We start from the raw sequence: 14,540 nt of genomic DNA on the forward strand, positions 1-14,540 counted from the left end.
AGCAGAAATTTAGTAAAATAGTATTGCCTAGCAGTGGATTTATTTTTTTTTTCTTTTCATAAGAAGGACCATATTATTTTGATGTATCATTGTTGAAAATTTATTGTGGATAATCCTATTAGTTTTACAAGGAATATTTATTCACTGATTTAATTTAGGACACAGTCATGCTCATCATGCAAATTAGTCAGTTGCTTTTTAAGTTTTGATCAAGTCCATTCAGTTCTATCAAGGGCAGTTTTATGTGGATTGGGTACCTCAGGTAAAATATGTAGCAATCTGCGTTCAGCATACATTTGTTTTGTCACAGAGCAAATGCAGATTTTTAACAGTGCTTTTATTTTTTGTATAAAATTATGTTATTTGATCATGAACAATGAAGGCTAAGTTAAGAACATTATGTGGGGAGAAGTGGGTTGAACCGGGATATTAAGCTGTGTCTGAAGTCATAACACATGAATTTTCATTGGTAAAATTACATGCTGGAAATTTTTGGAGCCTGTATCCCACACAGTGAAGTTGGAGATATATTTACAAGTCATCAGCGTTCAATATTGTGGACTGATAAGCAACAGTTTTTGTATATTGTCCGACATACAACCTGGCAACCATCGTGGTCTCTGAGCACTACACTTGACTTGAAACTGCTGCAATATTGTTAAGCTTAGTCTAATGGCATAATATGAACAAATTTAAGTCATGTCTCGTTTCTAAAACTGAGTAAACTGATTTATTGTATGAGCTCAAGAAAAACACCTGTTCAAATTATCTCTAGGTACATGGCCTAAAATCTTTATCAGAGCAAATGTATTTCAAAACCACAGAGACATCCAGTGGGATCAGTCTCGCAAATGATTCACTGAAGCATTTGTAAAAGAATACAAACTAATTTTCATCCAGACTAGGACTGTGAATACTGAAGGATAACATTTTGAATGGAAATAGTAATTTTTACATCTGCTTCAAAATGATTTATTGATGTATACCATGTTTCAGGACCCAGACCACATAAGAAAAGACAAAGAATTTTTGAATGTCTGAAGACTGAAATGTGGGGATTTTTATTGGAGTATATTTCAACGTCCAAGCTGTTATTTAAGTAGAATGCTATATAATGCTCATTCTGTTATTTGGAATACTAAAATTGCAGGGATTGCTGGTAAGGGTATGGAAGTGAGAAGTCATGGGTGTTACGCATGCGCTTTCTGGGTGGTGCAGATTTTGCAGACCGGAGTTCATGCTACAACTTTGGAATTCTTTTGGTTAATAAACCATGTAATAGGTATATGTAATCATTGGTGTATTTATTTATAATTTTATTTATTTATAATTCTATCGGGTCCAATGTGAATGTGTGGTGGACAAATGTCCTTTCAGCCATTTGTATCCTTTCTGCTTTGGCTAGTTCTGCTTGACTGCACTATTAATCTAAGGGCTAGGTATTGCTGAACAAGGTGGTCTCCCTCTTCATTCTGGCCATGTGCTCCTGCAGCTATTCCTGAGCTGGCTCAAGAGCTGCACTGGCATAATACCTTTCTGAAAACAACCAAAGCTTTCTGCTAATATAGGTCTCTAGACTGGAAACATGGAAAGAGGTGTAATGCAAATATGGGAGGTGGGATGTCACCACTTTTGTCAACAGTTCGCTGCTAACTCACTTGAGCTGAACCACAAAACAATTTCTTTTAAATCCTGACAAGTGTAAAAAATTTGACTTTTCAGACTGGTTTTCAGGAATTTGAATTCCCTGAACACTGAATCAGGCATGTCTTTCCTCTGTTCCTTGTGAATTCTCCCTTGACCATTTCAAGGTCAGAAACTGTCAGCTACTCACTGTGCATGCTCCTCATGCTTAAGCTGCTGGGAGTGAGGTATGCTCAGGCTTTACCAATGTAGATTTCTCTTGAACTTTGACACCTAACAAGCAAACCAATCTTTTGGATCAAAGAGATATCAAATACAACCAAGATTATTTCCAGGCACTGCGGCCAATTGTCCTGGAATTGCTTGCATCTGTGCTAATAGTTTCCATGAAGTGGTGGATGGATGCAAGCTAAATAATAGGAATAGTCCTATAATTTTTTTAATGGCTCAAACAAGCTTAGGAATAGCTTGAGGTAGTGCTGTTTACCACATGCCAAACTTATCCCAGGAAATATTGCAACAGTTAAAAGTGCAATTGCAGAGAGTCTGGTGGTACGTGTCATATTTTCACTAGAATAGAAGCAGCCTTGAGTTTCATCTACCTGTAACATACTAAAGGCAGTATTTCCCTGAGGAGGATGCTTTCAACATCTTTATTGTCACCTCTTCATTGCTCAGTCACCTCTGATGAGGGTGGCTGACACTGGTCTCTGCATGCTAATCTCTTTATAGGGGCTTCAGCCTTCCTGGTGCCATTTGCAGGGTCACCACCTTGGCTCTGGGCTGTAATGTGTCACTAGTCCATATAAATCTGATGATGCCAGGACTATTTGTACTCAGGGGAGGAGAATCAATACAGTGGAGAGTCTACACTACAGGGTAATTTTATTCCTGTCAAGAGGCTTTTCTAAGTATACCTATCCTATTTGAAGAAGTGTGTTGGAAAGAATCATGCTGTATTACTGCCTGAATTAGTTCATATGTTACACAGTAGAGAGGTAGTAACTTGGTATACAAAGCAACGTAACCATAGTAGTGTTATACTGTCTGTGAAACTGGGGTTAATCATCCAGAGCATAGCATCATGCTAGCAGCAGTCTTTTCATAGTACAGATCTGCCCATTCTCTCTGTTACGTTGTACGAATGATGCATTGCTGAGGCTTTGATCTCAGTTAGGAATTTTTAGGAATAACCCTATCCCTTAGTTACATAATCAGAACTTAAATTTATCTGTATTTCTAGGAAAAATAAAACAAAAAAAACCCAACACAACCAAACTTAAAAAAATTTAAATTAATTTACCACGTGTGTAAGAAGTCTGTAGTAGCAGTGTTTGCAGCTTTTAAAGGATTTGCAGCTCTCAACTTACTTCCTTGGGAAAATGGCAGCTAGTTAACATCAACTATGGTTTTCCTACAGTTTCAATATTCTTATCTAATTTCAGTATCGATATTCTTTTATTGGACGTCTCTAACGACAGTGATTGATGTTCATTCTTTCTGGTTTTCTAATTTATTACTAGTAGCTAATAACTTCTGTGGCTTTTAGAACATTGTGCTAAATGAGTGTGTGGAACTGTGTGTTTTACATACCCTTAGAAATAGGAAACCTATTGCTCTGATGGGTTTCTGGACTTATAGGAAAGCCTGTATTGCAAAAGAACCATTGCATTAGATTATTGACTGCTCTGTTTCAGGAAGACCTCCATCTTGTTGCACAAAACAATGAGAATGGTAGAAGAACAAATAAAGATAGGGGAATGCTGAAATAATAAATAACTTTGACCTTTTTTCTTTTTTTTTTTGTTTTTTTTTTTTGTTGTTGTTGGCATCCAGTTACTTTCTTTGATCTTCCCTGCTTTAAACAAGCTAATATCTGCCAAGAGAGCACAACTGTTACTGAATCACTAAGGTCCTATTTGTTCCGCTTGACAGATGACAATGCATTTTTGTCTTTCTGCAGAAGCCCAGAAGTGACTTTTAAAAGCTTTCACCAACCACAAGCCTATTTTTTTCCATTTTCTATTTGACGCTGGTTAGACAAAACTGAAATTGTATTATCTTATTGTTGCTTATGATCATTCTGACAAGAAACAAAGTCTTCAGCAGCTGTAACATATGTTGATGCTTCAGTATACATTACGGTTTTTTTTGTAAGTGTTATTTTGTAATTGCTTACTTTGTAACTCCCTGATTTTTTTGAGCAATTGCTGTTAGTGTTAATTCTTTAGTTCTGTACAGGTTCCTTGTGTTCGTGGTTGTTGAATGGTTTGACAGCTTGATCAAAAGATTTTATATTTAGAGTTTAGAGAGAAGACTTTATTTCTGTTAAACAATGAAACCTCATAATGGAAGCAGGAGATACTTTATCAGGTCTTTTTTGATTTTGTGAAGAAATAGAGAAACCCTTCCTTTAAGGATGCTATTTTCAGTCACTAGCATAAGCCCAGATATTTAAATCTGGGCTAGTAAGTAAACATTCTTTGTTCTAAGTATATGTTGTACTTAGCACAACAAGAACCAAATTTCTGATGGTGCTTTTAGGTGCTCCTGAGTACAAACAACAATCACTATAGAACTGAGTGTTTCGCATTGCATTTTGGTTCAGATTCCACTGGCCATGCTTTTATGCTTCTTAAGTCAGTTTTAAATTTGGATTTCTTCTCTGGAGTAAGGAGTACATGTCATATCACAGAAACAGAATTTTGGAAAGCTTGCAAGTTATTCCCAAAGAATGAGATATAAGCCCCGTGGCTGTTAATTTTGGACTTCTCTGATTGTTGGAGATGACGTGTGTGTGAGGATCAGAGACTTAGGCCTTGATCCAGCAAAGCACTTAAACTCATTTTTGACTTAGCTCATCATGATCATTTCCACTGAAGACAGTGACAGATTCATACTGTCATAGAAGGCGTTATTTAGAACTATATATTTAATATAATTCGTATAAGTTTCTTTCAAATAAAGAATGTAAATATGTCAGAAAATGTTTTATATGGGTTCATTTAAGAATCTTCAGGGTCCTGCATGTCTTCACTATGACTGTTATAGAAGAAACAGCTAATTAGCTCCAAAATGCACCTTTTAATATAGATGGTACATTTCTGCAACTTAAACGGAATTATATCTTCTGAAGGAGCCTTTTACTGAGACTTCTTTCCTAGATGGGCTGAATTGTTGTTGGAATTAAGAAATATATTGTTAATTGGTGATTGAGAATTTAAAAAAGTAAACAGGAACAGAAAACTGTTACCAGTTACAAAGGCCTGGTGAATTACATTAATAACCCTCTACCGCAGAATCATAGAATCATAGCATCTACCACACTTTTTCTATCTAGAATATTGAATTTGCTGTTTCACGTCAGGTCTGCACAGGATGACTACCCCTTGTGGGCTCTTCCTTTTGGAACTGAAGTGAGAAATAGGCCTAGACGTAAATTGACACACCTTCCTCTTGTGGCACTGGCAACAGTCCAGTGGCTCTATGATAATCTTTAATCGGATAGAGAGAAGTTAAGGTACAGAAGAGGACTTGATGTGCTGGCTACAGATGATTATTCACAGGTACATGTAACTATGCTTGCAATAGCAGAAAAGATTGATTGATGATGGTTAGTGGAATAACTAAAGAAAATCCAGTTCTCTGAAGATGCCCAGAAAATGAGGAACTTCTGTTGCCAGTAGCTGGTAACAAGAACAAGATGTTGAAGCACCAGGACTTTTTTCAACTTGGGTGTTGGAAGGCTCTACAGGAGAATTTGGACAGGTTTTCATGCCTCAAATTTTGTAAACAAAACTCACAAGTTCTGTTAAAATCACTGCATAAATGGGATTAAACATGTGGCTAATTTCTGGCTATTTTGGGGAACCTAGACTTCGTAATATTTAATCATTTTGAAGATGCATCAGCTTTAAGTGGATCTCAATAGATACAAAACTCTCTTCTTAAGATTTTCAAAGTTTTCTTGCCAGGCTGTTTTCAGAATGCTAACTCATTGTTATTGGTCATTCAGTTCAATTTGTCTTTGATACAAACACGATAAATGAATATGAACATGGGATATGAAGCTCCAGTTTTGCATTTCAGAGCTCATTCTTGGGTTTAGATCATGCTAGATCCATGAGGAATGGTCTGTTAAGATGTTGTGATTAAGCAGGGAATGTTTCTTAATTTTAAATCATGCTATTGTTGTTTTTCTGACAGTGAACATCTTTGTTTTTAAGGGGTTAACATTCTGTGTATGAGAGAAATGTCTTTTTTCTCTCTTTTTCTGCCTCTGTGAAAACATCTGCTAACTTTGAATCATCAGCATTTGCTAATATCTTTTGAGTTTGTCCAGAGTACTCAGGTATTTTGGCCCATTTTATGTATGTAGTAAGTAATTTATTCTGTATGAGCTGGGCACAATTATTTAGTCTTATCGTCTCTCATCTTAGGTACAAAAAATGAAGAAATGCACAAGCTAGTTATATTGCAGCATGCCTTCTACACCTTTAGGCAAAGGTACATTTCTACCTGTTGTTTTCTAATGCTGAATTGAAAAGGCAGATGGTGCTCCATTTTGGTGAAGGAAATTCAGTCTGTACATCTGGGGACTGAAATTCAGTATTATAACTGACACAGTAATCTGCATGTAAGCCCATTACACTTAATCTGCCACAGAAGAGTAATGAAAGGGAAAAACTTTTTGCGTCTATACTAGTCTGGACAGTAGCATTCCATTGGGAAATTTTGTGCCCAGTCTAGTCAGGACTAGAATTTGTGAGAGGAGAGAGCAGTCTCAGATAGGCGAGAGCTTTTAGAAATCTTAACTCTTAAAACACTGCAACTTTTCAAGGGCTGAAAAAAATTGGCCAAATGTAGAAGGAATTTCAGAAGAATAGCAAAAGGCAGTTCTGTGACACAGTTCCAGCTCTTTGCCAGATTCATAACTCCTGCTCCAAACCCCTGATTTGCTGCAGCAGAAGTGTTTCTACTTTCAAAAATGTATTTCTTGAAGGAAAAAAATAAAAAGCAAAACATTTATTTCCAATTGACTCAGATACTTCCAAATTACTCTGAGCTCATCACTGGCATGTAAAATTTCCACCTGAGTGGCTAGAATCTGATAATGTCATAAATAACTCTAAAAAAGGATTAAAATTTAAAGCATCAGATTACCAAAAACCTGTGATAATTTCAATGTATGTCTTAGATCTTTTCACACAAAGTATAGGTAAAATGAATGTATATTTAAATGTTGTAGGTTTATATAAATATGTGTAGAGCAATTGTATTCCACGGTTCCCTGTTTGGAATAAGAACTATTTTGAGCAAATATTCTCTAATACTCCTCTTCCATTTGACATGTGAAAACAGAAGCTCCCTTTTTAACAGTAAAACAAACATAAAATACAAATTTAGACTTAAAAATCCTGGGCCCAGCTTTTTGGTGCTGTCACTGGTTTTGGTAAGTTACTTGGCGTAGGAGAAAAGAAAAGGGGATCCATCTTTGTATCAACTTAAAAAATGTTAAAACTCCTAATAACAGGGTGAAGCACTTATCTTTACAGAGACCCAAGGAATTTTTAAGCATAGACCTTGGTTTGCATAGTGGTATCAAGGTTTTTTTTTTCACAGAGAAGATTTATAAAGCAGTGGGGTAGATGGTGCTGTTCTCCAGCTGTCTATCTTGACGAGCTTCCTCACTGGACTAAACACAACATAATTTTTCTGTAATGTTACAGTGGAATCTTGGAAAAACATAATGTCCCTCCTGTTATGTGCAATAGATACTTCTTTAATTGCAGCAGCTAAAAAAAGCTTCTATCTTTATAGCTGTGGAACCAAAGCGACGAAGTTTATGGTCTCTTACTGTCAGCAGGTTTATGGAAAATTTATAGTATATGTTCTAAGTTCTGAGTTTACCATTTTTTGTTGGAATGCTTACTAAAACTAGTGCTAAAAAAAGCCCATTATGGGATTAGGAGTTTTGCTATCTTTAAAGATTCTTATAATTTGAATAGTCTTTGTGGAGTGTTTTTTGCTTTCATCTCTTTTTCCCTCAAACTGCTGTTTTATCTTGGCCAGAAACAAGGCTCTGCTCAGGCTGTTTCTTCCTCCTCTTATTTTTCTTTTTTTTTTTTTTTTTTGAACTTGTTTTGTTATATCATTCTGACTGGCTTTTGGGACTTTCAGTTAATAGAAAATTGCTGATAGCACTCTCACCCCCCAAAACTTCTTTGGGTTTTTTAGATAAGTTAGAGGAATATTTTCTATAATTTTTATTATCTATCCTTTTAATATTTTTGTTTCTGAGTCCATTTTTGCTGATGCCACATTATCTGCAATCAGTGGAAGGAGGCTTTTTTTTTTTTTTTTTTTTTATTAAGCTGCATTCTAGTTTTGAAGTGAAAACACATTCACGTTGTCTGTTATGGTAAGCATCCTGAATTTGTCTCAGTATCCTCCTGTTTGTAGCTGGTAGGGGTGTTGGATTGATGGTCCAGGTGGACCAAACTGCACTATGCATGACTCTGCTTGCTTGAACTGATCACTCCAGTACTTTTTTAAGCAAGAGAAAAGGAAAAAAAAGACAGAAATGTAAAAACTGGAAACAAACTATTCATCAATGAATTGAAATAAACAGAATTTGCCTTTAGAAATGTTTCTTAATATTCTTCAGCTGTAAATGATACTAATTTAACCACAGAGCCACAGAAATGTGATTTAATTTTAAAGTTACTGCATTTAGTATTTTATTAGTGTAAGTCAGAGTAAATTCATCACTCTGGAAAATCTGAGTTGAGCACTGGAACTCTGGCCGATCTAGAAAAGGAAAATAGAAAGGTTGACGTTCTATAAAGGGGAACACAGGATTTAATCAGTCACTTCTGTTCATTTAATCAGTTCATTTCTCATTTCCATGAGGATAGTGTCTGAATCATCACTGTTTCAGAAACTCATCTTTTGATTCAGTCTCACTAAAAATCACTATGTCTGAAGAAGCAATTTCTGCTTTGACCTTCCTTGCCAACATGCTTGTTGTGTTCCTCAGGCACAGTGGACTGTCCTTTCCTGTTTTTTCAGTATTAATTAATAGCTATTTTCTCTTTCCTTCCTATTTCTTCTGTATTTTAACATATGCATACATATCATGTTTGTATAAGTCTGGATAGATCAAAGCCAACTTTATAATTATTTATGGATTCTTAAACTTCTAAGGTCGATTTTCCATTGACAAGTATTTGTCGAACACTTCTGTCTAGCACTGGAAATAAAGATGCTGCAGCCAATTCATGTTTCTGTTTGCTCTCTGTCATTACTACATGTGATTTAAAAAAAATACACAGCGAATGAGGCAAGCCCTTCTGTATGAGATCTGCATATTTTTAAAGGCATATATGAAGTGGGATTTAGTGAAGCCAAATTTTTGAATAGACTTTTTGTCCACTGGTGAAAAGTACCAAATATTGTTGTTATAGCCTGTACCTGTTTCCATATTGTGCTCACAACATGTAAAACCTGACATCTAGTAGATGAGTAATAAAATAGGGTGGTGGAGTAAGTCCTGATCTTTAAGCACAAACAGCAAGATTTAGAAACGTAGGTCTAATTTTTTTGGGGGGGTGAGCCCACAAGCAGACACATGTAATGCCATGTCTAAAGCAGGGTGAATTACCAGCATGTGTTAATTTGGAGCAAGCAGAATAGTCATCACCATGCAGGACAAGAAAAACACCCTTCTGATATTTTGTTGCATTTCATAGATTTTTTTTTTTAATATCTGGATTTTTTATATCTGGATTTTTTTTTTTTATATCTGAACAACCCACATATAGTGTGCAGAATCAGAAACTGATTTTCACAGTATACACAAATAAAATCCAACTTCTTCCTGGAATTTGGCTTGACTAACCCCTTGCCTCACCCTTGCTCTTCTTTGCTCTCTGGCTCTTCTTCTGCAGAAAAAGTAAGCCAAATATTCTAGGATGCTATCACAGGGATCCACAGCCAGCCCTTAAATTCTTGGTGGCATTCAGATGTACCAGAATGCATGCTGCAGGGATAGTGCAGCTGTCTACTGCTGAGCCCCATTAGGGGGCAGGACTGTAACTTTCCATGCTGGCTTGTGGAAAGCTGCTCATGGGGTCCTTAGTTAAACCATATGGAGCAGAAGTAATGGTCCTTTTACTTAGCCCTACACTGTGTTTTAATGCTATTTGTACATGGTGGAAATTTTTAATATTCATTTCCCTGAAAACACACTACCCTCCCAAAATAATGAATGAGGTTTTAAAAACCTGCATGCAAGGAGCACTGATGTTGTACAGGACATACTCGGAAGTTAATGCACACTTATATCACCCACCTTCCACCTAGCTGTTATTCTGGAGCATTTTGTCACGTGTCAATACAGTAGTTCTAACGTAGCATGTGTGTTGGATAATGCTTTAAATAAAAAAATAAGGTCCATCTTGTAGCACACTGCAGAAGGGGATACTACTTATGTCAAGGAGATTTATTATTTCTCGGATTATGCAGTTTAATACAAGATGATGCTTTTTCTATGTATTACTGAAGGACAGAATGAAATCTGTAAGAGTGACTGACTTAAACTCGTACCTGCCACTCATTTCAGTGTGTGTAGCCCAGCAGACTGGCTGCTGAGAGCTATGCTTGCTTGCCGTTTTGTGAGTCTCCGCAGACGCACGTTCGCCCACTCTATGCAAACATGCACACACTCTCTTTTTTTTCTCTCACACTGTCTGGCATATTTTCAGAATAACTCTTCGAAGACTTTCTGAACTGCTGGGTATGACAGTCTGATTATTATTTTTTAGCTGGGGACATGTTTAGTCCGGTGTTATTTAAACAAGCTTATCTTTTCGATCAAAGTCTACAGTCTGAAATTTGAACAGGGTAGGGAGGGTGGCTGGGTGGGTGAGGAAATCTATCAAGTACATATTTATGTGTGTGCTGTTGTCTGAACTGTGTGTCTGCGGAGGTATGAATGTATATATTGCTTCAGAATAACCCTGCAAGTATAAATAACTTTGTCTGTTATAGTGGAAGTTCTGAAAAAATATTATTATTACTAAAATAAAACCATTTCTAGTAAACGTTTCTTGAAGCTGCTAGTAACCTGCATATTCAGGTTTTCGGTTTCTTGGGGTTTATGAAGGTTGAGCCGAATAACTGTAGAGTTGCTTAAGCATAGACTTTGCTAGTATTCGAAACATACTAACTGGAGCCCATATATTAATGTGTTTAGAGTTGGCACTAACTTATTTCGCTGACTGAACCACAGACCGCAGCAATAAAGCTAGAGATCTTGAAACAGTTTATGGAGGTTTTCATTTAGCTGGTTCAGGAGAACTGGTTTGTGCAAAGTTACAATTATATGGAATGAGATTGCAAGATGAAGCATGCATGCCACACCTTTTCATTATGTTCTCTCTCTCCTTTTTTTTTTTCATTCTAAATATAACTTTGAGAGGCATTTTACTTTATTTTAAGGATGATTCCATTTGATTATTTTAGATTAATTTATTTTTGAGTCTTATTTCAAATTTTAAGTTTGCTGAGCTTTTGTTCACAGGACTGGGGAAAAGAATTTCCTGTATTCAGTTCCTGTGTCACGCAATCAAATAATTTTTTCCTTTTAGGATCTTCCTGTGTCAAAGCTTGAATGATGCCTTTTTTCATGCTTTACACACCCTAAAATGAAGCAGAAAGAAATTTCTAGGCTAATCTAAAGATTTTTCTCACTTTTTAATGTTGTTATTACAGTCTAGTAACGTCAATTTGCTATTACTGATCAAAGTATATTATAAACCTTTTCTTCTACATAGATATCATACATTCTTTAATTTTTCAGTTAGTTTTATTAACCGAGGCTTGTTACACACACAAACACATGTGCTTGCACACACACATTCTGCTTTGCCTTATCTCAGTTACAGCATAGTCCTACCCAGGGTCATTACAATGTACACATTACATATTTCTAGCAAACATGAAAATGAATCAAACAAACAGGAGGAGACATAAGCACAGATAGATTGGAGCCTGCTGAGGAAATAAAAGGCAGTAATACTCCTGACTACTGGACTACTCTTCCTGGTTGGATTTAAGTGTTCTTTCCCGTTAGTCGCAGCAGAGCGTTGCTAGTCTGAAGTGAAAAATTAAACGACTAGTAAGAATGAAGTAACATTTAGAGGGACAATTATTTGATATAACTCCAAAACTAATTGTTTCTGAAGTGATGTTTAAACCAATGTCAGTACAAAGCAAGAGTTCCTGGCTTGTGGCCAGCACCTTGTAACACATATTAGCCCAGATGAGGAGTTCCTAAAAGTTAGAGAGAGAGGCAGGGAGGAAGAGAGAGAGAATGTGTGCTTTCAGTGCTCCCTCTGCATCTGTTTGTATCCTCCTCCTTGCCGAGATTAGAGGAATACCTGTGTAATGCTGCTTTATCATGATTTCTGCTGAACCTCAGAATAGGTTCTGGTATTTTTTTTAGGTGGACTGCCAGCTGCAGATCTCGCTGTTGAGAGTAAAAGCAGATATGTTCCTTGCTCACTGCCATTAACACTGACCATGACCCTTCACACCAAAACCTCTGGAGTTACCCTGCTGCACCAGATTCAAGGCACTGAACTGGAGACATTGGGCAGACCTCAGCTGAAGATTCCCCTGGAAAGATCGCTCAGCGAAATGTATGTGGAGACCAGCAAGACAGGAGTTTTTAACTACCCAGAAGGTGCCACTTATGATTTCGGTACTACAGCTCCCGTGTACAGCTCTACTACTCTCAGCTATGCCCCAACTTCTGAATCTTTTGGGTCCAGCAGTCTGACAGGATTTCACTCACTGAACAGTGTTCAACCAAGTCCAGTGGTGTTCTTGCAAACGGCGCCCCAGCTCTCACCCTTCATCCATCATCACAGCCAACAGGTACCCTATTACCTTGAAAATGAACAGGGCAGCTTTGGGATGAGGGAAGCTGCTGCTCCAGCCTTCTACAGGTAAATAATTTTTCTTCATACTTTAAGCAGATGACCTGGGAGAATTAGAATGTGGAAATCTGCATGCCCTAATCTTTTTTTTTTTGTGTAAAGGACCATGTGATTTAATTGAACCATCTATGATATCTAGATAATAAAAAATATAGTAGAACAAAGCAAAACTGCAATTCACAGCTCACTGTGACAGTAAGCCTTAAATTTTGAAAACTGTACAGAAATGAGAAACAAATTGGATAAGTAGTGCAAATGTTCCCTGGGAAAACATGAAATCAGAATTGCTTCAAGAATGGCAAATGACCTCCCTGTTGTAATATATTAGAATTACTGTCTGAAGTATAGTAAAAAAGACTTCCACCATCACACGTTTCTGGGTGTGAGTGGGTGTTCAGCTCTTAGCTGATGGTACGAGTATTTTTCTCCTCTGGCTTCCTTTACAGTGTGAGAAGTGGCTTGTGTAGGAAGTAGTTCAGAAGCAAAATATCTTCCCTAATCAAGTGGTTAGAGTTGACTCTGTGTCAGTATTTGTCAGTAATCACCTTCATAAGCTATCTATCCTAAGAGCTGTGTATGTATTAACCCACACTTTTCATTGGAGGGTGATATATTAACCATAAATCTGGCATGCTGCATTTAAAAAGATAAGATTTTGAGGGGTTTTGTCCCTCAATAGAGGGTGGTGGTTTTTTATGTTTTGGCTTTTTTTTTTATTTTCTTATTTTTTACTTAATTTGTCTAGAATAGAATGATTAAAAAATCTTGGGAGGGGGAATAATTTTCTTTAAGTATTTATTTTTAGTTGTTAGAACCTTCACTATTTGTTGAAGGAAGTGGTAGAAATTGATAGAACTATAGCTTCCAAGAAAACAGTCATACACACCAATACCCACATTGTTAATGTTCATGCAGTTTTCATAGCATAGTTTTGCATTAATTTATTACACTGGGCTTCAGTGAATCAAAGTGAACATTTAGGTGTCATTTTTTTTTCCTAAACTATGTCTCTGTCTTTTTATTTGAGAGATATAGGTGAGTTTACTAGAAATGGAATGAATTTGGAAAATGAAAGCAAGTTATTTTCTCCCTCTTGAAGGCCAGACTCTGCCAGGCTTATTTGCAAAATACAATGTGCTACTGTGAGCAGCAGCGTATGTTCTCAAAGACAGGCTAACTCAGCCTAAGAATCTGGTTGCAGAATCTGGTCCAAAAAAGCAGATGATGTTTGCACTTTTTGCAAGTGATTAATCAGTTTTGGGGAGCAGATGGGATAAACACTGGTGAAATGCTAACTAACAGTTATGTCAGACTATCCAGTACAGTGTTAACTGAATTGGTTCAAACAAAATGCATTTTAGTGCAACCAAATACAAAACCTCTAGGAAGAGGGAATACATGTCAGAGTATAAAGATCCTGAATGATTGCCAGTGACTTAAGAGTGAGACTGACTTTGTGCTAGATTAAAGGGATTTTTTTACATAAATGTCCAGTGTAAACCTGTGGTGAAAAGTGTGTAACTGACCTTTGATGTGTAAACAGTGGAGTAGTGAGTTTGTGAAAGCTAAATGCACAGGTGAAAAATGCACTGTAGTACGGGTATTTTACTTTAGGAGGAATAAAAGCAAGAATCACCTGGAACTAGAAGTTGAACTATGGAATTAATATTATTTTATTTTTAAACAGTCAGTTGAGGGAGACACTTAAAAATACAATTAAAATACTTTTAAAGTTCAACTACTGCGGCAAATATGTAAGGCCAGTGCTGGATTCCCCATTTCCTGACATTTCTAATGAAGGATGGGTGTCTCCCTTGAAGATGTGTTTTAACCATATGCAACTGATGAGGCTTAATGCAGCAGTAATTAAGTGAATTTATGATCTTGGATATG

At 36.7% G+C, this 14,540-nt stretch overlaps 1 protein-coding gene across 2 annotated transcripts in view; it reads left to right on the forward strand.

Moving 5' to 3' along the window:
- The window catches only part of ESR1 (estrogen receptor 1), a 156,587-nt gene that overhangs the window by 35,554 nt on the left and 106,493 nt on the right, over positions 1 to 14,540 (forward strand). Inside the window, exons 2-3 of one of the 2 annotated variants that reach the window (XM_057405859.1) lie at positions 6,084 to 6,150; positions 12,152 to 12,656. In XM_057405859.1, coding sequence (XP_057261842.1) covers positions 6,126 to 6,150; positions 12,152 to 12,656 — 530 coding nt within the window. In that variant the 5' untranslated portion in view covers positions 6,084 to 6,125. The remainder of the gene's footprint in view (positions 1 to 6,083; positions 6,151 to 12,151; positions 12,657 to 14,540) is intronic. The other variant, XM_057405866.1, reaches the window with a different exon arrangement.

This window comes from Pezoporus wallicus, unplaced genomic scaffold (assembly GCF_028554395.1).
Source record: "Pezoporus wallicus isolate ANWC-B61680 ecotype Strahan unplaced genomic scaffold, APGP_CSIRO_Pwel_v1 contig_3817, whole genome shotgun sequence".
Taxonomy (NCBI): domain Eukaryota; kingdom Metazoa; phylum Chordata; class Aves; order Psittaciformes; family Psittacidae; genus Pezoporus; species Pezoporus wallicus.